Source organism: Vulpes vulpes, chromosome 15 (genome assembly GCF_048418805.1).
Source record: "Vulpes vulpes isolate BD-2025 chromosome 15, VulVul3, whole genome shotgun sequence".
Lineage (NCBI taxonomy): Eukaryota > Metazoa > Chordata > Mammalia > Carnivora > Canidae > Vulpes > Vulpes vulpes.
This window is the reverse complement of record NC_132794.1, coordinates 55,744,397-55,758,208: the sequence shown is the minus strand read 5'-3', so window position 1 is coordinate 55,758,208 and position 13,812 is coordinate 55,744,397. Positions and strand designations below refer to the sequence as shown.

At 38.0% G+C, this 13,812-nt stretch overlaps 1 protein-coding gene across 5 annotated transcripts in view; it reads left to right on the top strand.

The window, feature by feature from the left end:
- Positions 1-13,812, top strand: part of ATP8B4 (ATPase phospholipid transporting 8B4 (putative)) — a 232,952-nt gene that overhangs the window by 124,731 nt on the left and 94,409 nt on the right. For all 5 annotated transcript variants that reach the window (XM_072738501.1, XM_072738502.1, XM_025998689.2 and 2 more), the window contains 2 exons: positions 6,187-6,257; positions 10,437-10,519. In XM_072738501.1, coding sequence (XP_072594602.1) covers positions 6,187-6,257; positions 10,437-10,519 — 154 coding nt within the window. The remainder of the gene's footprint in view (positions 1-6,186; positions 6,258-10,436; positions 10,520-13,812) is intronic.

Genomic DNA, 13,812 nt, shown 5'->3' with positions numbered 1-13,812 from the left:
TAACCTTCAAATCATCCTGAAAACCTATGAATTCGGCCTGAGATTTAAAGAGAGAGTAGCTGGAACGCTACAGAGAGAAGAGTTCGCGCATCTATCAAGGTAGAAAGATGGAAAAAAAAAAAAAAGCAGCATCCACGGGGGAAGGGCCTGTGAGGAGCCAGGCTAAGGCCCCGTGGGGAGAGCCCCCAGGACAGGAAAGCACCCCCGCGGGAGAAGCAGGAGCTTCACCAATCTTCCCTGACGGAAAGGCCTCGCAGGGAGCTCGGGCAGGACCCCAGGAGGGCGGGGATGCCCTGAGCTCCCAGGGGCACTAATAGAGGAGGCACCCGGGGGCGTGGAGGAGAGCGCGCCACACCCCGCGGGCCAAGCTCCGTAAAGGGCTGCAGCACGGCCGGCAGGCCCCGGGAGCAGCTCAGGCGGCTCGGGCGGAGGCTCCCCGCGGAGGGGGCTGCTCGGCCTGGGAGCACAAATCCAGCAGCAGGCCCAGGAGCCCAGGGCGCGAGGGACACAGCCCAGGATCCTGCGCTCCCCCGGGGACAGGCGGAGGCTGGGAGGGCACAGGACAGCAAGGAAGGGCGCTCTTGCCGCTGGGAGCCCCAAGCTGTGCAGATCAGCACCCCCGCCCCTGGAGCATCCGGGCCCCTGAAGACTGGGAGCTGCGGTAGTTACTGCGGGAGCTGACTCCAGGGCTGGAGCACGGGCCGCCGCCACTGGGTTATTCCTCCTAGTGTCAGCTTGTGCCAGGGCGGGGCAGGGCCACCAGGGGCGGAGGCCTCACAGGACAAACAGCAGCGCTGGAAAGTTCTGGGGAAGTCAAGGGACTTACAGTATATAAAACCAGAGGATACGCTGCCTTGGATTTTTTGTTTATTTTTGTTTCTTTGTTTTTTTCTTTTTTTTTTTTCCTCTTTTTTTCCCTTCCTTTTTCCAACACAACTCGCTTTTAGCCACTCTGCACTGAGCAAACTGACTTGAAAGAAGAACTCACCACAAAAGAAAGAATCAGAAATAGTACTCTCTCCCACAGAGTTACAGAATTTGGATTACAATTCGATGTCAGAAAGCCAATTAAGAAGCACAATTATAAAGCTACTGGTGGCTCTGGAAAAAAGCATAAAGGATTCAAGATACTTCATGACTACAGAATTTAGATCTAATCAGGCTGAAATTAAAAATCAATTAAATGAGATGCAATCCAAACTGGAGGCCCCAGCGATGAGGGTTAATGAGGTAGAAGAACAAATGAGTGACATAGAACACAAGTTGGATGGAAGGAAGGAAGCTGGCAAGGAAGGAAGCTGAGGAAAAAAGAGAAAAACAATGAAAAGATCATGAGGAAAGGTTAAGGGAAATAAATGACAGCCTCAGAAGGAAAAAATCTACGTTTAATTGGGGTTCCAGAGGGCACCAAAAGGGACAGAGGACCAGAAAGTGTATTTGAACAACTCATAGCTGAGAACTTCCCTAACTTGGGGAGGGAAGCAGGCATTCAGATCCAGGAGACAGAGAGATCCTCCCCTAAAATCAATGAAAACCATTCAACACCCCAACATTTAATAGTGAAATGTGCAAATTCTAAAGATAAAGAAAAAATCCTTAAAGCAGCAAGAGACAAGAGATCCCTAACTTATATGGGGAGAAATATTAGATTAACAGCAGACATCGCCACAGAGACCTGGCAGGCCAGAAAAGGTTGGCAGGATATATTCAGGGCCCTAAATGAGAAGAACATGCAGCCAAGAATACTCTATCCAGCAAGGCTCTCATTCAGAATAGAAGGAGAGATAAAGAGCTTCCAAGGTAGGCAGAAACTGAAAGAATATGTGACAACAAAGGAGCTCTGCAAGAAATATTAAGGGGGACTCTGTAAAAGAAAGAGGAAGTCCAAAGAAACAATCCACAAAAACAGGGACTGAATAGGTATTATGATGACACTAAGTTCATATCTTTCAATAGTAACTCTGAACGCGAATGGGCTTAATGATCCCATCAAAAGGCGCAGGGTTTCAGACTGGATAAAAAAGCAGGACCCATCTATTTGCTGTCTACAAAGGACTCACCTGAGACCCAAGGACACCTACAGCCTGAAAATAAAAAGTTGGAGAACCATTTACCATTCAAATGGTCCTCAAAAGAAAGCAGGGGTAGCCATCCTCATATCAGATACATTAAAGTTTATCCCAAAGACTGTAGTGAGCCATGAAGAGGGACGCTATATCATACTTAAAGGATCGACCTAACAAGAGGACCTAACAATCATGAATATTGATGCCCCTAATGTGGGAGCTGCCAAGGATATCAATCAATTAATAATCAAAGTTAAGACATACTTAGGTAATAATACACTAATACGGGGAGACCTCAACACGGCGCTTTCTGTAAATGACAGATCTTCTAAGCACAATGTCTCCAAAGAAACAAGAGCTTTAAATGATACACTGGACCAGATGGATTTCACAGACGTTTACAGAACTTTACATCCAAACGCAACTGAATACACATTCTTCTCAAGTGCACATGGACCTTTCTCCAGAATACACCACATACTGACTGGGTCACAAATCAGGTCTTAACTGATACCAAAAGATTGGGATTGTCTCCTGCATATTTTCAGACCACAATGCTTTGAAACTAGAACTCAATCACAAGAAGAAATTTGGAAGAAATTCAAACACGTGGAGGTTAAAGACCATCCTGCCAGAAGATGAAAGGGTCAACCAGGAAATTAGAGAAGAATTAAAAAGATTCATGGAAACTAATGAGAATGAAGATACAACCATTCAAAATCTTTGGGATACAGCAAAAGCAGTCCTGAGAGGGAAATACACCACAGTACAAGCATCCCTCAAAAAACTGGAAAGAACTCAAATACACAAGCTAACCTTGCACATAAAGGAACTGGAGAAAGAACAGCAAATAAGACCTACACCCATAGGAAGAAGACAGTCTAAGAGACCTTAATAAAGATTCAAGCAGAACTCAATGAAATAGAGACCAGAAGAACTGTGGAACAGATCAACAAAACCAGGAGTTGGTTCTTTGAAACAATTAATAAGATAGATAAACCATTAGCCAGCCTTATTAAAAACAAGACTCTAATTAGTGAAATCATGAATGAAAAAGGAGAAATCACCACCAATACCAAGGAAATACAAATGATATTAAAAACATATTATGAGCAGCTATATGCCAATAAATTAGGCAATCTAGAAGAAATAGATGCATTTCTGGAAAGCCACAAACTACCAAAACTGGAACAGGAAGAAATAGAAAACCTGAACAGGCTGATAAGCAGGAAGGACATTGAAGCAGTCATCAAAAACTTCCCAAGACACATAAAGTCCAGGGTCAGATGGCTTTCCAGGGGAATTCTATCAAATGTTTAAAGAAGAAACAACACCTATTCTACTAAAGCTGTTCAGAAAGATAGAAAGGGATGGAATACTTCCCAACTCGTGCTATGAGGCCAACATCACCTTAATTCCAAAACCAGACAAAGACCCCACCAAAAAGGAGAATTACAGACCAATACCCCTGATGAACAAAGATGCAAAAATTCTCAACAAGATACTAGCCAATAGGATCCAACAATACATTAAGAAGATTATTCATTGTGACCACGTGGGATTCATCCCCAGGATGCAAGGCTGGTTCGACAGTCGTAAAGCAACCAATGTGATGGATCATATCAACAAGAGAAAACACAAGAATCATATGATCCTCTGGTAGATGCAGAGAAAGCATTTAACAAAGTACAGTATCCATTCCTGATCAAAACTCTTCAGAGTGTAGGGATAGAGGGAACATTCCTCAGCATTTTAAAAGCCATCTACAAAAAGCGACAGCAAATATCATTCTCAATGGGGAAACACTAGGAGCCTTTCCTCTAAGATCAGGAACAAGACAGGGATGTCCACTCTCACCACTGCTATTCTGCATAGTACTAGAAGTCCTAGCCTCAGCAATCAGGCAACAAAAAGAAAGAAAAGGCATTCAAATTGGCAAAGAAGAAGTCAAACTCTCCCTCTTTGCAGATGACATGATACTGTACCTAGAAAATCCAAAAGACTACACCCCAAGATTGCTGGAACTCATACAGCAATTCCACAATGTGGCAGAATACAAAATCAGTGTCCAGAAATCAGTGGCATTTCTATACACTAATAATGAGACTGAAGAAAGAGAAATTAAGAAGTCAATCCCATTTACAATTGCTCCCAAAAACATAAGATACCTAGGAATAAATCTAACCAAAGAGGTAAATGATCTATACCCTAAAAACTACAGAACACTTCTGAAAGAAATTGAGGAAGACACAAAGAGATGGAAAAATATTCCATGCTCATGGATTTGAAGAATTAATATTGTGAAAATATCAAAGATACCCAGGGAAATTTACACATTTAATGCAATCCCTGTCAAAATACCATGGACTTTCTTCAGAGAGTTGGAACAAATCATCTTAAGATTTGTGTGGAATCAGAAAAGACCCCAAATATCCAGAGGAATATTAAAAAAGAAAACCATATCTTCCAAGGGAAGTCAAGGGACTCCAAGGTGAATTTTTGAAAACATTTTTTTCTCTTTAAAATCAAAGTAGGGGGATCTCTGGGTGGCTCAGTGGTTTAGCACCTGCCTTTGGCCTAGGGCGTGATCCTGGAGTTCCAGGATCGAGTCCCGCGTCGGGCTCCATGCATGGAGCCTGCTTCTCCCTCTGCCTGTGTCTCTGCCTCTCCCTCTCTCTCTCTCTCTGTGTCTCTCATGAATAGATGAATAAAATCTTTAAAATAAATAAATAAATAAATAAATAAATAAATAAACAAATAAATAAAATCAAAGTAGGTAGTATTTTGGCTCAAGAATTGCATACAACTCTACAGGTTCTCTCTATGGTGGGTTTGCCACAGTCACATTGTGACTAGTCAGAAAATAATTTTGCTGCCTCAGGATTCTGTGACTCTTTCATTAGAGTTGAGGAAGAGTCTTGATTTATAAACCCATTTATTCATTTAGGGTCTTGTCACTGAGTTGTTTTGAATTCTGTTTTATCGCAATTCAGTCAAAACTGGACACACATATGTGCACACACATACACACCCCTCACCTATATTTGAATTGTACATTTAAAAGCTTGAGACAATGGAATGAGTGGATTGATTCTAAATTTAATCTCTAGGACTTGAGAATAGGACAACTCTAATAATTTAAGAAACAAGGGTAAGAAAATTTCATAGTTTGGAATGACACATTCAAATAGAGCTATACAATAGGCTATTGTATCAAAATAAATTGCTAAAATTTTAGTTAATTAATTTTAGACCTTAAATCTTTCAGAATTTCATAAAAACCCTTATTTTAAAATGACATTTTTAATTTTAAATAAACAGTTCCCCAATATAGGAAGCAGCCATATTCTAAAACTGAATTGTGATAAGTCATTTCTGAAGCTCAAATGAAGAATTTCATCTCTGTGAAAGACTGACTACTTGTTTATCTCTGTGAAAGATTCACTACTTGTTTATCTTTGTGAAACATCCACTAATGTTTTTTGCTGTCTTTTAGAACATTTTCTATTCTTTCTTACCTCTTGCTTACCCCGTTTTATTTTCTCTTTTCCCTTCATTATACTCCACCATTTTTCTCTTACATTTTTAATTTTTTTCTTTTTTCCTCTTTTAAAATTTTCCTTGCCAGTCTTATTTTTTTCTTTGGTTTTCAAATTTTTCCTCCTTTACTTCTATCTTTTCCCCATTGGCTTTGCCTGCCCCCTACTCTTAAATGATAATGATAGGTAATTAAATTATATACATAGGAACATTTCCAATTATCTGACTTACTGAGGAAAATTTTATATTTTCCATTAGTAATTATCAAGACAAGAAAGTAGAATTTTATATGTTTCTTGCAAAAAAAGAGTAAATGAAGTGGCTATTAATTTATATGATATCCCCTGGCCTTGCTTATATTCTGATGTTCAAGGGCTGGACCCAACAGGAACAGGGAAGTAGAGGGAAGGTTTGATTTGGGGCATATTTGTAGCAGAGAGATGGAACAGGATTTTACCTCTCTCACTTTTTTTTCCCCCTAAGGCTCTCCTGGTTCATTAGTAAGTAAGGGTGATATAACATAGAAGGCTTTCAACCAGTCTTCCCTTTTCATGTATTCTTTATGATTTTTTAAAAATAGGCTGATCTCCTTCTCCTATCAAGTAGTGAGCCACATAGCCTCTGTTATATTGAAACTGCTGAGCTTGATGGGTAAGTTATTAACTTTAGAATAATTAATTAGATTGGTTTTTAATTTAGCAGTAATAGTTTTAAGAACAGGATTCAACCTAAACTTTATTCTTCGTTTAATTTTCTTGGAACAAATAAGAGTCTAACTTGAAAATTCCATTTAAGTACTTTGTGGGTCCTTTGAAAGTTCTGTCTTTTCTCCTGAGTTTATTTTCCCTCCAAAACAGTGAATTAAACATGTCTATGTGACTTATTGTATAGGACTCTTCACTGAGGTTCCTTAGAAGGGCTTTGTTTTAGTTTTTTCTTTTTAAAATCTCATGTGATTCTCTAAGGAAAATGAGAAAAGTATTGATGTTTCTGAGGAAAGAAGCACTGATGTTACATTAGAAGGCAATTCTTTGGAACTGAGTGAAATGAAGTTGAAGAAAGGAGAAAGAAATGGAATTTTGACATTAATGTTTACAGGGAGATTTAATTATAGAAAATATAGCAGTTCTGCTCCAGTGGATTCAATTTGTCTGGCACAAAAACATTTATTGCATGCTTGCTATTACATTTCTTAGATGGATTTTATCATTTAGTCCTGATATAGGTAGTATATAAGCCCCATTGTACGGATGACAAGGCTTAGCGATATTAAGTAATTTACCTTAAACTTCTCAAAAGTGAAGCCAGTATTCGACCTGGTAGTCTGACAAAAAAAAGCCCCTAGTTTTAGCCACTGCCTCCCAAATCATTGTCCTACTGGCCTACTCAAATAGAGTTTGGCCTATGTGACCCTACCCTTGGTTTGGGCAAAACCTAAAATAGTGCTTGGAGGGAAGTTTATGGCACTAGTTGCATATACTTGGAAAAGAGTCTCAAGTCAATAATCCAAAATCTCATCTTAAGAACCTAGAAAATAATAGCATAAACCCAAAACAGGCAGAAGAAAGGAGATAAAGACAAGAGCAGAAATCTATGAACTTGAACACAGAAAAATAAGGAGAGAACAATCAACAAAACAAAGAGCTGATTCTTTGAAAACATCAATAAATTTAATAAACCTCAGGAAGACTGAATAAGAAAAAAAAGACACAAAATAACAATATCATGAATGAACCAGGGGATATTATGACATATCCTGAAGATAAGGGAAAGATAAGGAAATCCTATAAGCAACTTTATACACATAAATTTAACAACTTAGATGAAATAGACCACTTCATCAAAAAACAAACTACCACAACTCACTCAATATAAAATAGACAATTTGAATACTCCTGTAACCATTAAGGAAATTGAATTCAAATGTAGAACATAAAAGTATAAAACTTTTAGAGAAAAATATAGGTGAAAATCTTTAAGATCTAGGGCCAGTCAAAGAGTTTTTAGACTTGACACAAAAAGCATAATTAATAAGAAGATAACTTGGTAAAATATACTTCAAATTAAAAATTGTTGTGCAAAAGAACCTGTTAAAGAAGATGAAAAAATAAGCAACAGACTAGGAGAAAATACTTGCATACCATCTACCCGACAAAGGATCTTATCTTGAATGCATGAAAAATGCTCAAAAGGGATGCCTGGGTGGCTCAGCTGTTGAACATCTGCCTTCCTCTCAGGGCATGATCCCGGGTCTGGGAATCGAGTTCTGCATTGGGCTCCCTGCAAGGAGCCTGCTTCTCTCTCTGTCTGTGTCTCTGCCTCTCTCTCTCTGTGTGTCTCATGAATAAATAAATAAAATCTTAAAAAAAAAAGAAAAATGGTCAAAACTCAATATTAAAAACAAAATCCAATTAGAAAATTAGCAAATGATATAAAGGCACATTTCACCAGAGATTACATACAGATGACAAATCAGCGCATAAAAAGATTTTCAACATCATTAGTTGTTGGGGACATTAAAATTCAAGCCACATGAGATGTCAGTACATACCTATCAGAATAGCTAAAATTAAAAATAGTGACAACTCCAAATGCTGGCAAGGATGTAGACAAACAGGATCACTCACACATTGCTGATGGGAATATAAATTACTATAATCACTCTGGAAAATAGTGTGGCAGGCTCTCAAAAAATGAAACATGCAACTACCAAACAGCCCAGCAGTTTCACTTCTGGGCATTTATCCCACAGAAATGAGGACTTGTGTTTACACAATAACTTATATACAGATGTTTATTGCAGCTTAATGTGTAACATCCACAAAATAGAAACAATTTATATGTCCTTTCACAGGTTGAACAAACTGTTGTATATCCATATTGTGGAACACTATTGAACAATAAAAAAAGAACTATTGATATATACAACAATCTGGATGATTTTTCAGAGAATTATGTTGAGTAAAAAAGCCAAACCCCGAAGGTCACATACTGTATGATTTCACCTATATAACATTCTTGAAATGGAAAAATTATAGAAAGAAACCATTAATCAGTGGTTACCAGGAGTGAAAGATGGGTTGGAGGAGTCAGGGAAATGGGTGTGTCTACTGAGGGTAACCTAAGAAATCCTTGTGATGGAAATGTTCCCCATCTTGATTGTGTCAGTGTTATTTGTGATATTGTGACATTGTGATATAATTTTGCAAATGTTACCATTAGGGGGAACTGAGTAAAGGGTACACTGGATCTTTTGTATTGATTCTTATGCTGAAAATCATTTTGAAGTTTGAAGTCAAGATACTGAGGCATATTAAGAAAAATATGGTAGGGCACAAGATATTAATTAAGAGTCTGTGCAACTTTTTTTAATCAATAAAGTCTATATGCAATTATTCTTTCCTTTTAGTTTCATATCTGAAGATGGAAGTGAGATATTGGAGAAAGTCCTGAGGAAGTAACCTACAATGATGATAAACCTTGCTTAATGATATGATGTGTAGAGCTAGGTTAAGGAATGGGGGCTGTCTGGCCTACTCTGGATCACTATTTCAGTTATTTGAAAAGTATGTTTAAATGAATGGACACATTGGTTCTTTAGCCTCAACACCACTATCTCTGGTCCATTAAGCCCAGCTCAATTTTTGCCTCAATTATGAAGTTCTTCTTGGGTATCTCAATCCCAAGGCATTTCTGCATCCTATGAATTGATAGATTTGACAATGAGTGATCCACGAGATTACTTTAAAGCAAAGTAACTTCAATTATATATCCAACTTAGTGTTTTCTGCAGAAATCTATTTCACCAAGGGGTATTCCTTGAATTGATTTCATGTTGTCTTAACATCATTGTGAAACTCATTTACGGGAAGTTTAGATTAAATGCCCTCTCAAGCACCTGCTTCTTGGTTCTCTAAATTCAGTTATTTCATGGTTTGTCATGTACTTCCAAATGGTGGTATTTGCTTTTTACCTACCACTTGTTTCCCTCAAGAGAACAGTAACCCTTGTGGGGCATCACTGAACCTCATGGGTGACTATGGTATGTATTCAATCAATATTTGTTGACTGAATGAACTTACTGCTAAAAACTTATGTAAGAGATGGAACTCTGACAGATGATGTTAAGGTACAATAGAAGAGAATTAGGTTGAGCTCAGTGAGAAAACCGGCATGACAAGCCCTTATATGCAAGATGTGAGTAATGGCCATGAAAACGTCACAACTGGTCATTTCATGAATACCCCAGGGTCATCTGTCCAATATATGTGTGGTTCTGCCTGGAAGAAGATGACCAGCTCACTGTGACCTGCTGAATTACTGTCTGGTGGTATGATCCCAGACTTACAGTATCTTTGACTTGATTTTCCATCAGAAAGAGCTGTATTCCTTTTCCCATTTAAATTTTAGCTACAGTGAAATTAGCCATGACCATCTTGTACAAGTAAAATTCCTATGTAGGTAGTAGGCTGGCCTCCTTTATTTGGCAACTACATTCCCATTCCTAATGTGTTTTGTAACTCATGCATGATGTCTGAGTAGGTTCGAATGAAACCATATTTATTATGTCCTCTGTTCTTTCAAATAACAAAACAGATCACTGTGTTGTTGTACAGATGTGCCATGGGTGGAATGCTAACTTTTAGGAGCATGCCAATCCCTGTCCACTTTACCGAGTCCATTTTACTGAAGTGTGAATGATATAAGAAGGGGGTTTGTTGAATCTTTTGTGTTGGATTTTGCATGTCCTGCACCCGCCTGATTACTTTATGTAAAGAGCTCTTGGGCTGTTCCATTTAAAAATTCATGTCGTGTCAATTAATTTCACAGGGAAACAAACCTTAAAGTCCGCCATGCACTATCAGTTACCTCAGAACTTGGAGCAGACATTAACAGACTTGCAAAATTTGACGGTAAGTGTTTAGAACAAACAAAAACCTCAAAACTGAAAGGTAATATAACAAACTAATTATCTGAAATCCAAATCATGTTTCTTTTTATTTGGTGGAATAAAATTCTTCAGGCATCAAAGCCTGTAATTTCTTCTCACGCTAAAGAGTAAAAATGTTTATCAAGGGATTAATGGTTTTATAAATTCATTGTTCATTTCATCTTTATTTCTTCTGTAGATCTCATTTCCTCTAGTCCCACAATACCGTTCCCTTGCCTGACCTTGGCCTCTCTGGAGCCCTGTGCAGATTTGCTGGGCATGAACACAGGCCACATTTGTATTTCTAGCTCTAGGTCTAGCCATCCATTCATTCTCTGGCTCCATAACAAAGACCAAATACTAGACTGCAAACTTCAGCAAGACAATAATCCAGCCTCATATATTTCTGTATCTTGCATAATGCCTGGCACAATGTTTTAAAGTAGGTGTTCAGGAAGAACATTCTGATTTATTAATCAGTTGCTCTTTATTTTAGACCACAGTTCCCTTATTATACCACCTTTACCATTTCATCCAGTCCCTTCTCCCCAGCATGGGGAACCGTCCCTTTTGCCTGTTCTGTTCCAGCTATATCTCGTTCTTTTCTGTTAAAGTGGCAGTGAAATAAAATCCTTCAAGAGTCAAAGGAAACAACCATTAATGGTAGGACTGTAGGCACCATGATAGGCTAGGGGAGAATCTTTAGGGTCTTCCTCCCATTATTCAGTTGTCTCTTGCTTTACACACTTATATGTCCGCCTTGAATATCAATATTCAAGGCATAGACTGGTTTTATTTATTAATGAATATTTGGGTTTGAGACTGTCATCCAAAATGTTTTCTTCTGAGTCCACTTAAGTAAATGTGGTCAAGGGTCAGCCTGATACCATGAGTTAAAGCACAGACAAATTTACATTATAAAATTTCCCCAATGCACAGCTTAGAGTTTATATTGTCTGTGCTTTGCATTTGCTTATAAACTCTGTCTGGATTCTGTTAATATTTTAATCTCTTTTAAATGAGTGCTGTTTTGGTAAATGTTTATAGAAAAAGATATTCCTCCAGTTAGGGATTTAAGTCAAGGGAATAGCTAGGAAACTTTGAATGGCCCAAGAAATATTTTGATTAGAGGAAAACAAATTACACATTTTCTACTAAGTAATTTTTTCAATGAAATTAGGTTGTATGAATCCAAGAAAAGTAAATTGTATTGATGAATCAAAATACTTGCTTAAAATATTTCATAGAATATTCATGGAGTCCTAAAAGGTCAACCTAAATATAATTTCCCATTGCTCATTTCTTTCCTGGAAGAATTATGCCTTTATTCCTCTATCAATCTATGAGGAAGTAAAAATTCATGCTTTTTAGTTTTATTTTCCATAAAAAAAAGCAGAAAATAATTGTTATAATTACCCAGTTCACATTCTTTTACAAATATTAGCACATATAGCCTATACTGTGATTCAGTTCAGACAACCCTGAAATCTTAGTGGTGTAAACATTAGAAGTTTATTTCTTACTCATGTCACATTCTGATGTAGGTCAGGTGGCCTTCTCCATCTCCATCTCCAAATGCCCTGACTAGCCACGGTGCCTCGAATAATGGCCTCTAAGGTTGCCACACTAAAGCAACCATTAGGTGAAAGAGACACACTCACTTTTAACTACTTCTTCCATTCACATTTTACTGGCCAGCATGAGCTACACGGGCCTGGCCTAATTTCAAGGGAGGCTGGGAAATAATAAGCATACCTGTCTACCATACTCTCCAAGAACTCTGATAATAGGTCAATGAAGGATAGTATATCAAGAGCTGGGCTGGATTATGTTGATTCTTACATGCAACTGCAGGAATGTAGCCAAGAATCCACCTTCTCAGGGTATGGATGTTCTTACTCTCAATCCCTTCTCCCCTGTTCAGCTTTTTCTTTTTCTCATGGCACATATCTGGCATACTTTATAGCTTACTTGTTTTCTAAGTTTATTATATATTGTCCATCTCTACTTGTTGCAATGTAAACTGCACAGGGATCTTTGTTTTGCTCACTGATCTATAGCAAGTTCCTAGAACAATGCCTACCATCTAGTTGGCAATAAATACTTGTTCAGTGTGTGAATAAATGGTTGCAAATGCCAGAGATTAAAGGGCAGGGTCAACATCAGGCCCCAGAAAGATAGGAAAGAGCAAAGGAGGGGCCTAAGGTAGGGGGATTGGGAATGATAGGTGGAAGGATGGGGTGAGACAGAAGCTTCCTGGTGGGAACTTGCAAGATAAAGCAAGAGTTCTGGGTCCCTTCCTGGAGGGCAGGTGACTGAGAGAGGTATCATCTGGTGTGCTGGTTTTATGTATTTATTTCAGAATCCTTTTTTAAACAAAATTTAACACTAGTCCAAAATTTAAGCTAACACAAGTATTGCTGCTTAGGCTGAAGCAAGAAAACATTTCCTCATTTAAAGCAGTTCCTTTCTCACAGATGGGGTATCTTGAAAGGTAAGGAATTTGCTTATATATAAAAACAATCTTTTTAAATACCTCATACAATTTATTTTTAAAGTTTAGTAATTATTATTAGATGTATCTTGAATTTGTTTCACAGAGCATAGGTAATGCACCAAATCTTTAATTATTTTCTTAAATAAAGGCAACACCAATTTCTCTCTCTTTTTTCAATCATTTATACTTAAACTGCAGCTACTTCTTAGAGAACATATAATGCCAAATTTGTAAGGCTGGTACACTTCTGGGCTAAGAACCAGATTTTTGCTTAATTTACTCTTTTATTTTTAAATTTTGGTTTGAATTTCAATCTACCTTAAAGTTTAAGGCAATATGGTATTTTAGGGGTTTAGGTTTATTGAAATATGATTTCCCATTTCCAAGAAAGCATCTTGGAATAAATAGAGGGATTAAGGGGAAATAAATTAGAAACAATATACAAATTAGATTTCCCTGTTAGGAGCCAAATTTAAAGCCCAGGAGGGTGATGCAAGATGTGGTATGGAAAGTCTTGAAAGGGTTGGGACAGTTAAAAAACACTAAATTCTTCCCATGAATGCTCTGGCTTTCAAGCCCTAGTTTAGACACGTTCATTTCAGTGTCTTCCTGACTCTCTAACACACATAGTCACATACTATGTACTATATACACACATTTCTCTACCCATTCCACTGTTTCTCTCCTTCCTTTCCTCCCTTTGGCATTCTTTCTTACTAACCTGTTTCCCTCTTCCTATTCAAGTCTTTATGTTAACTTACTTATGTTAACTCTCTACA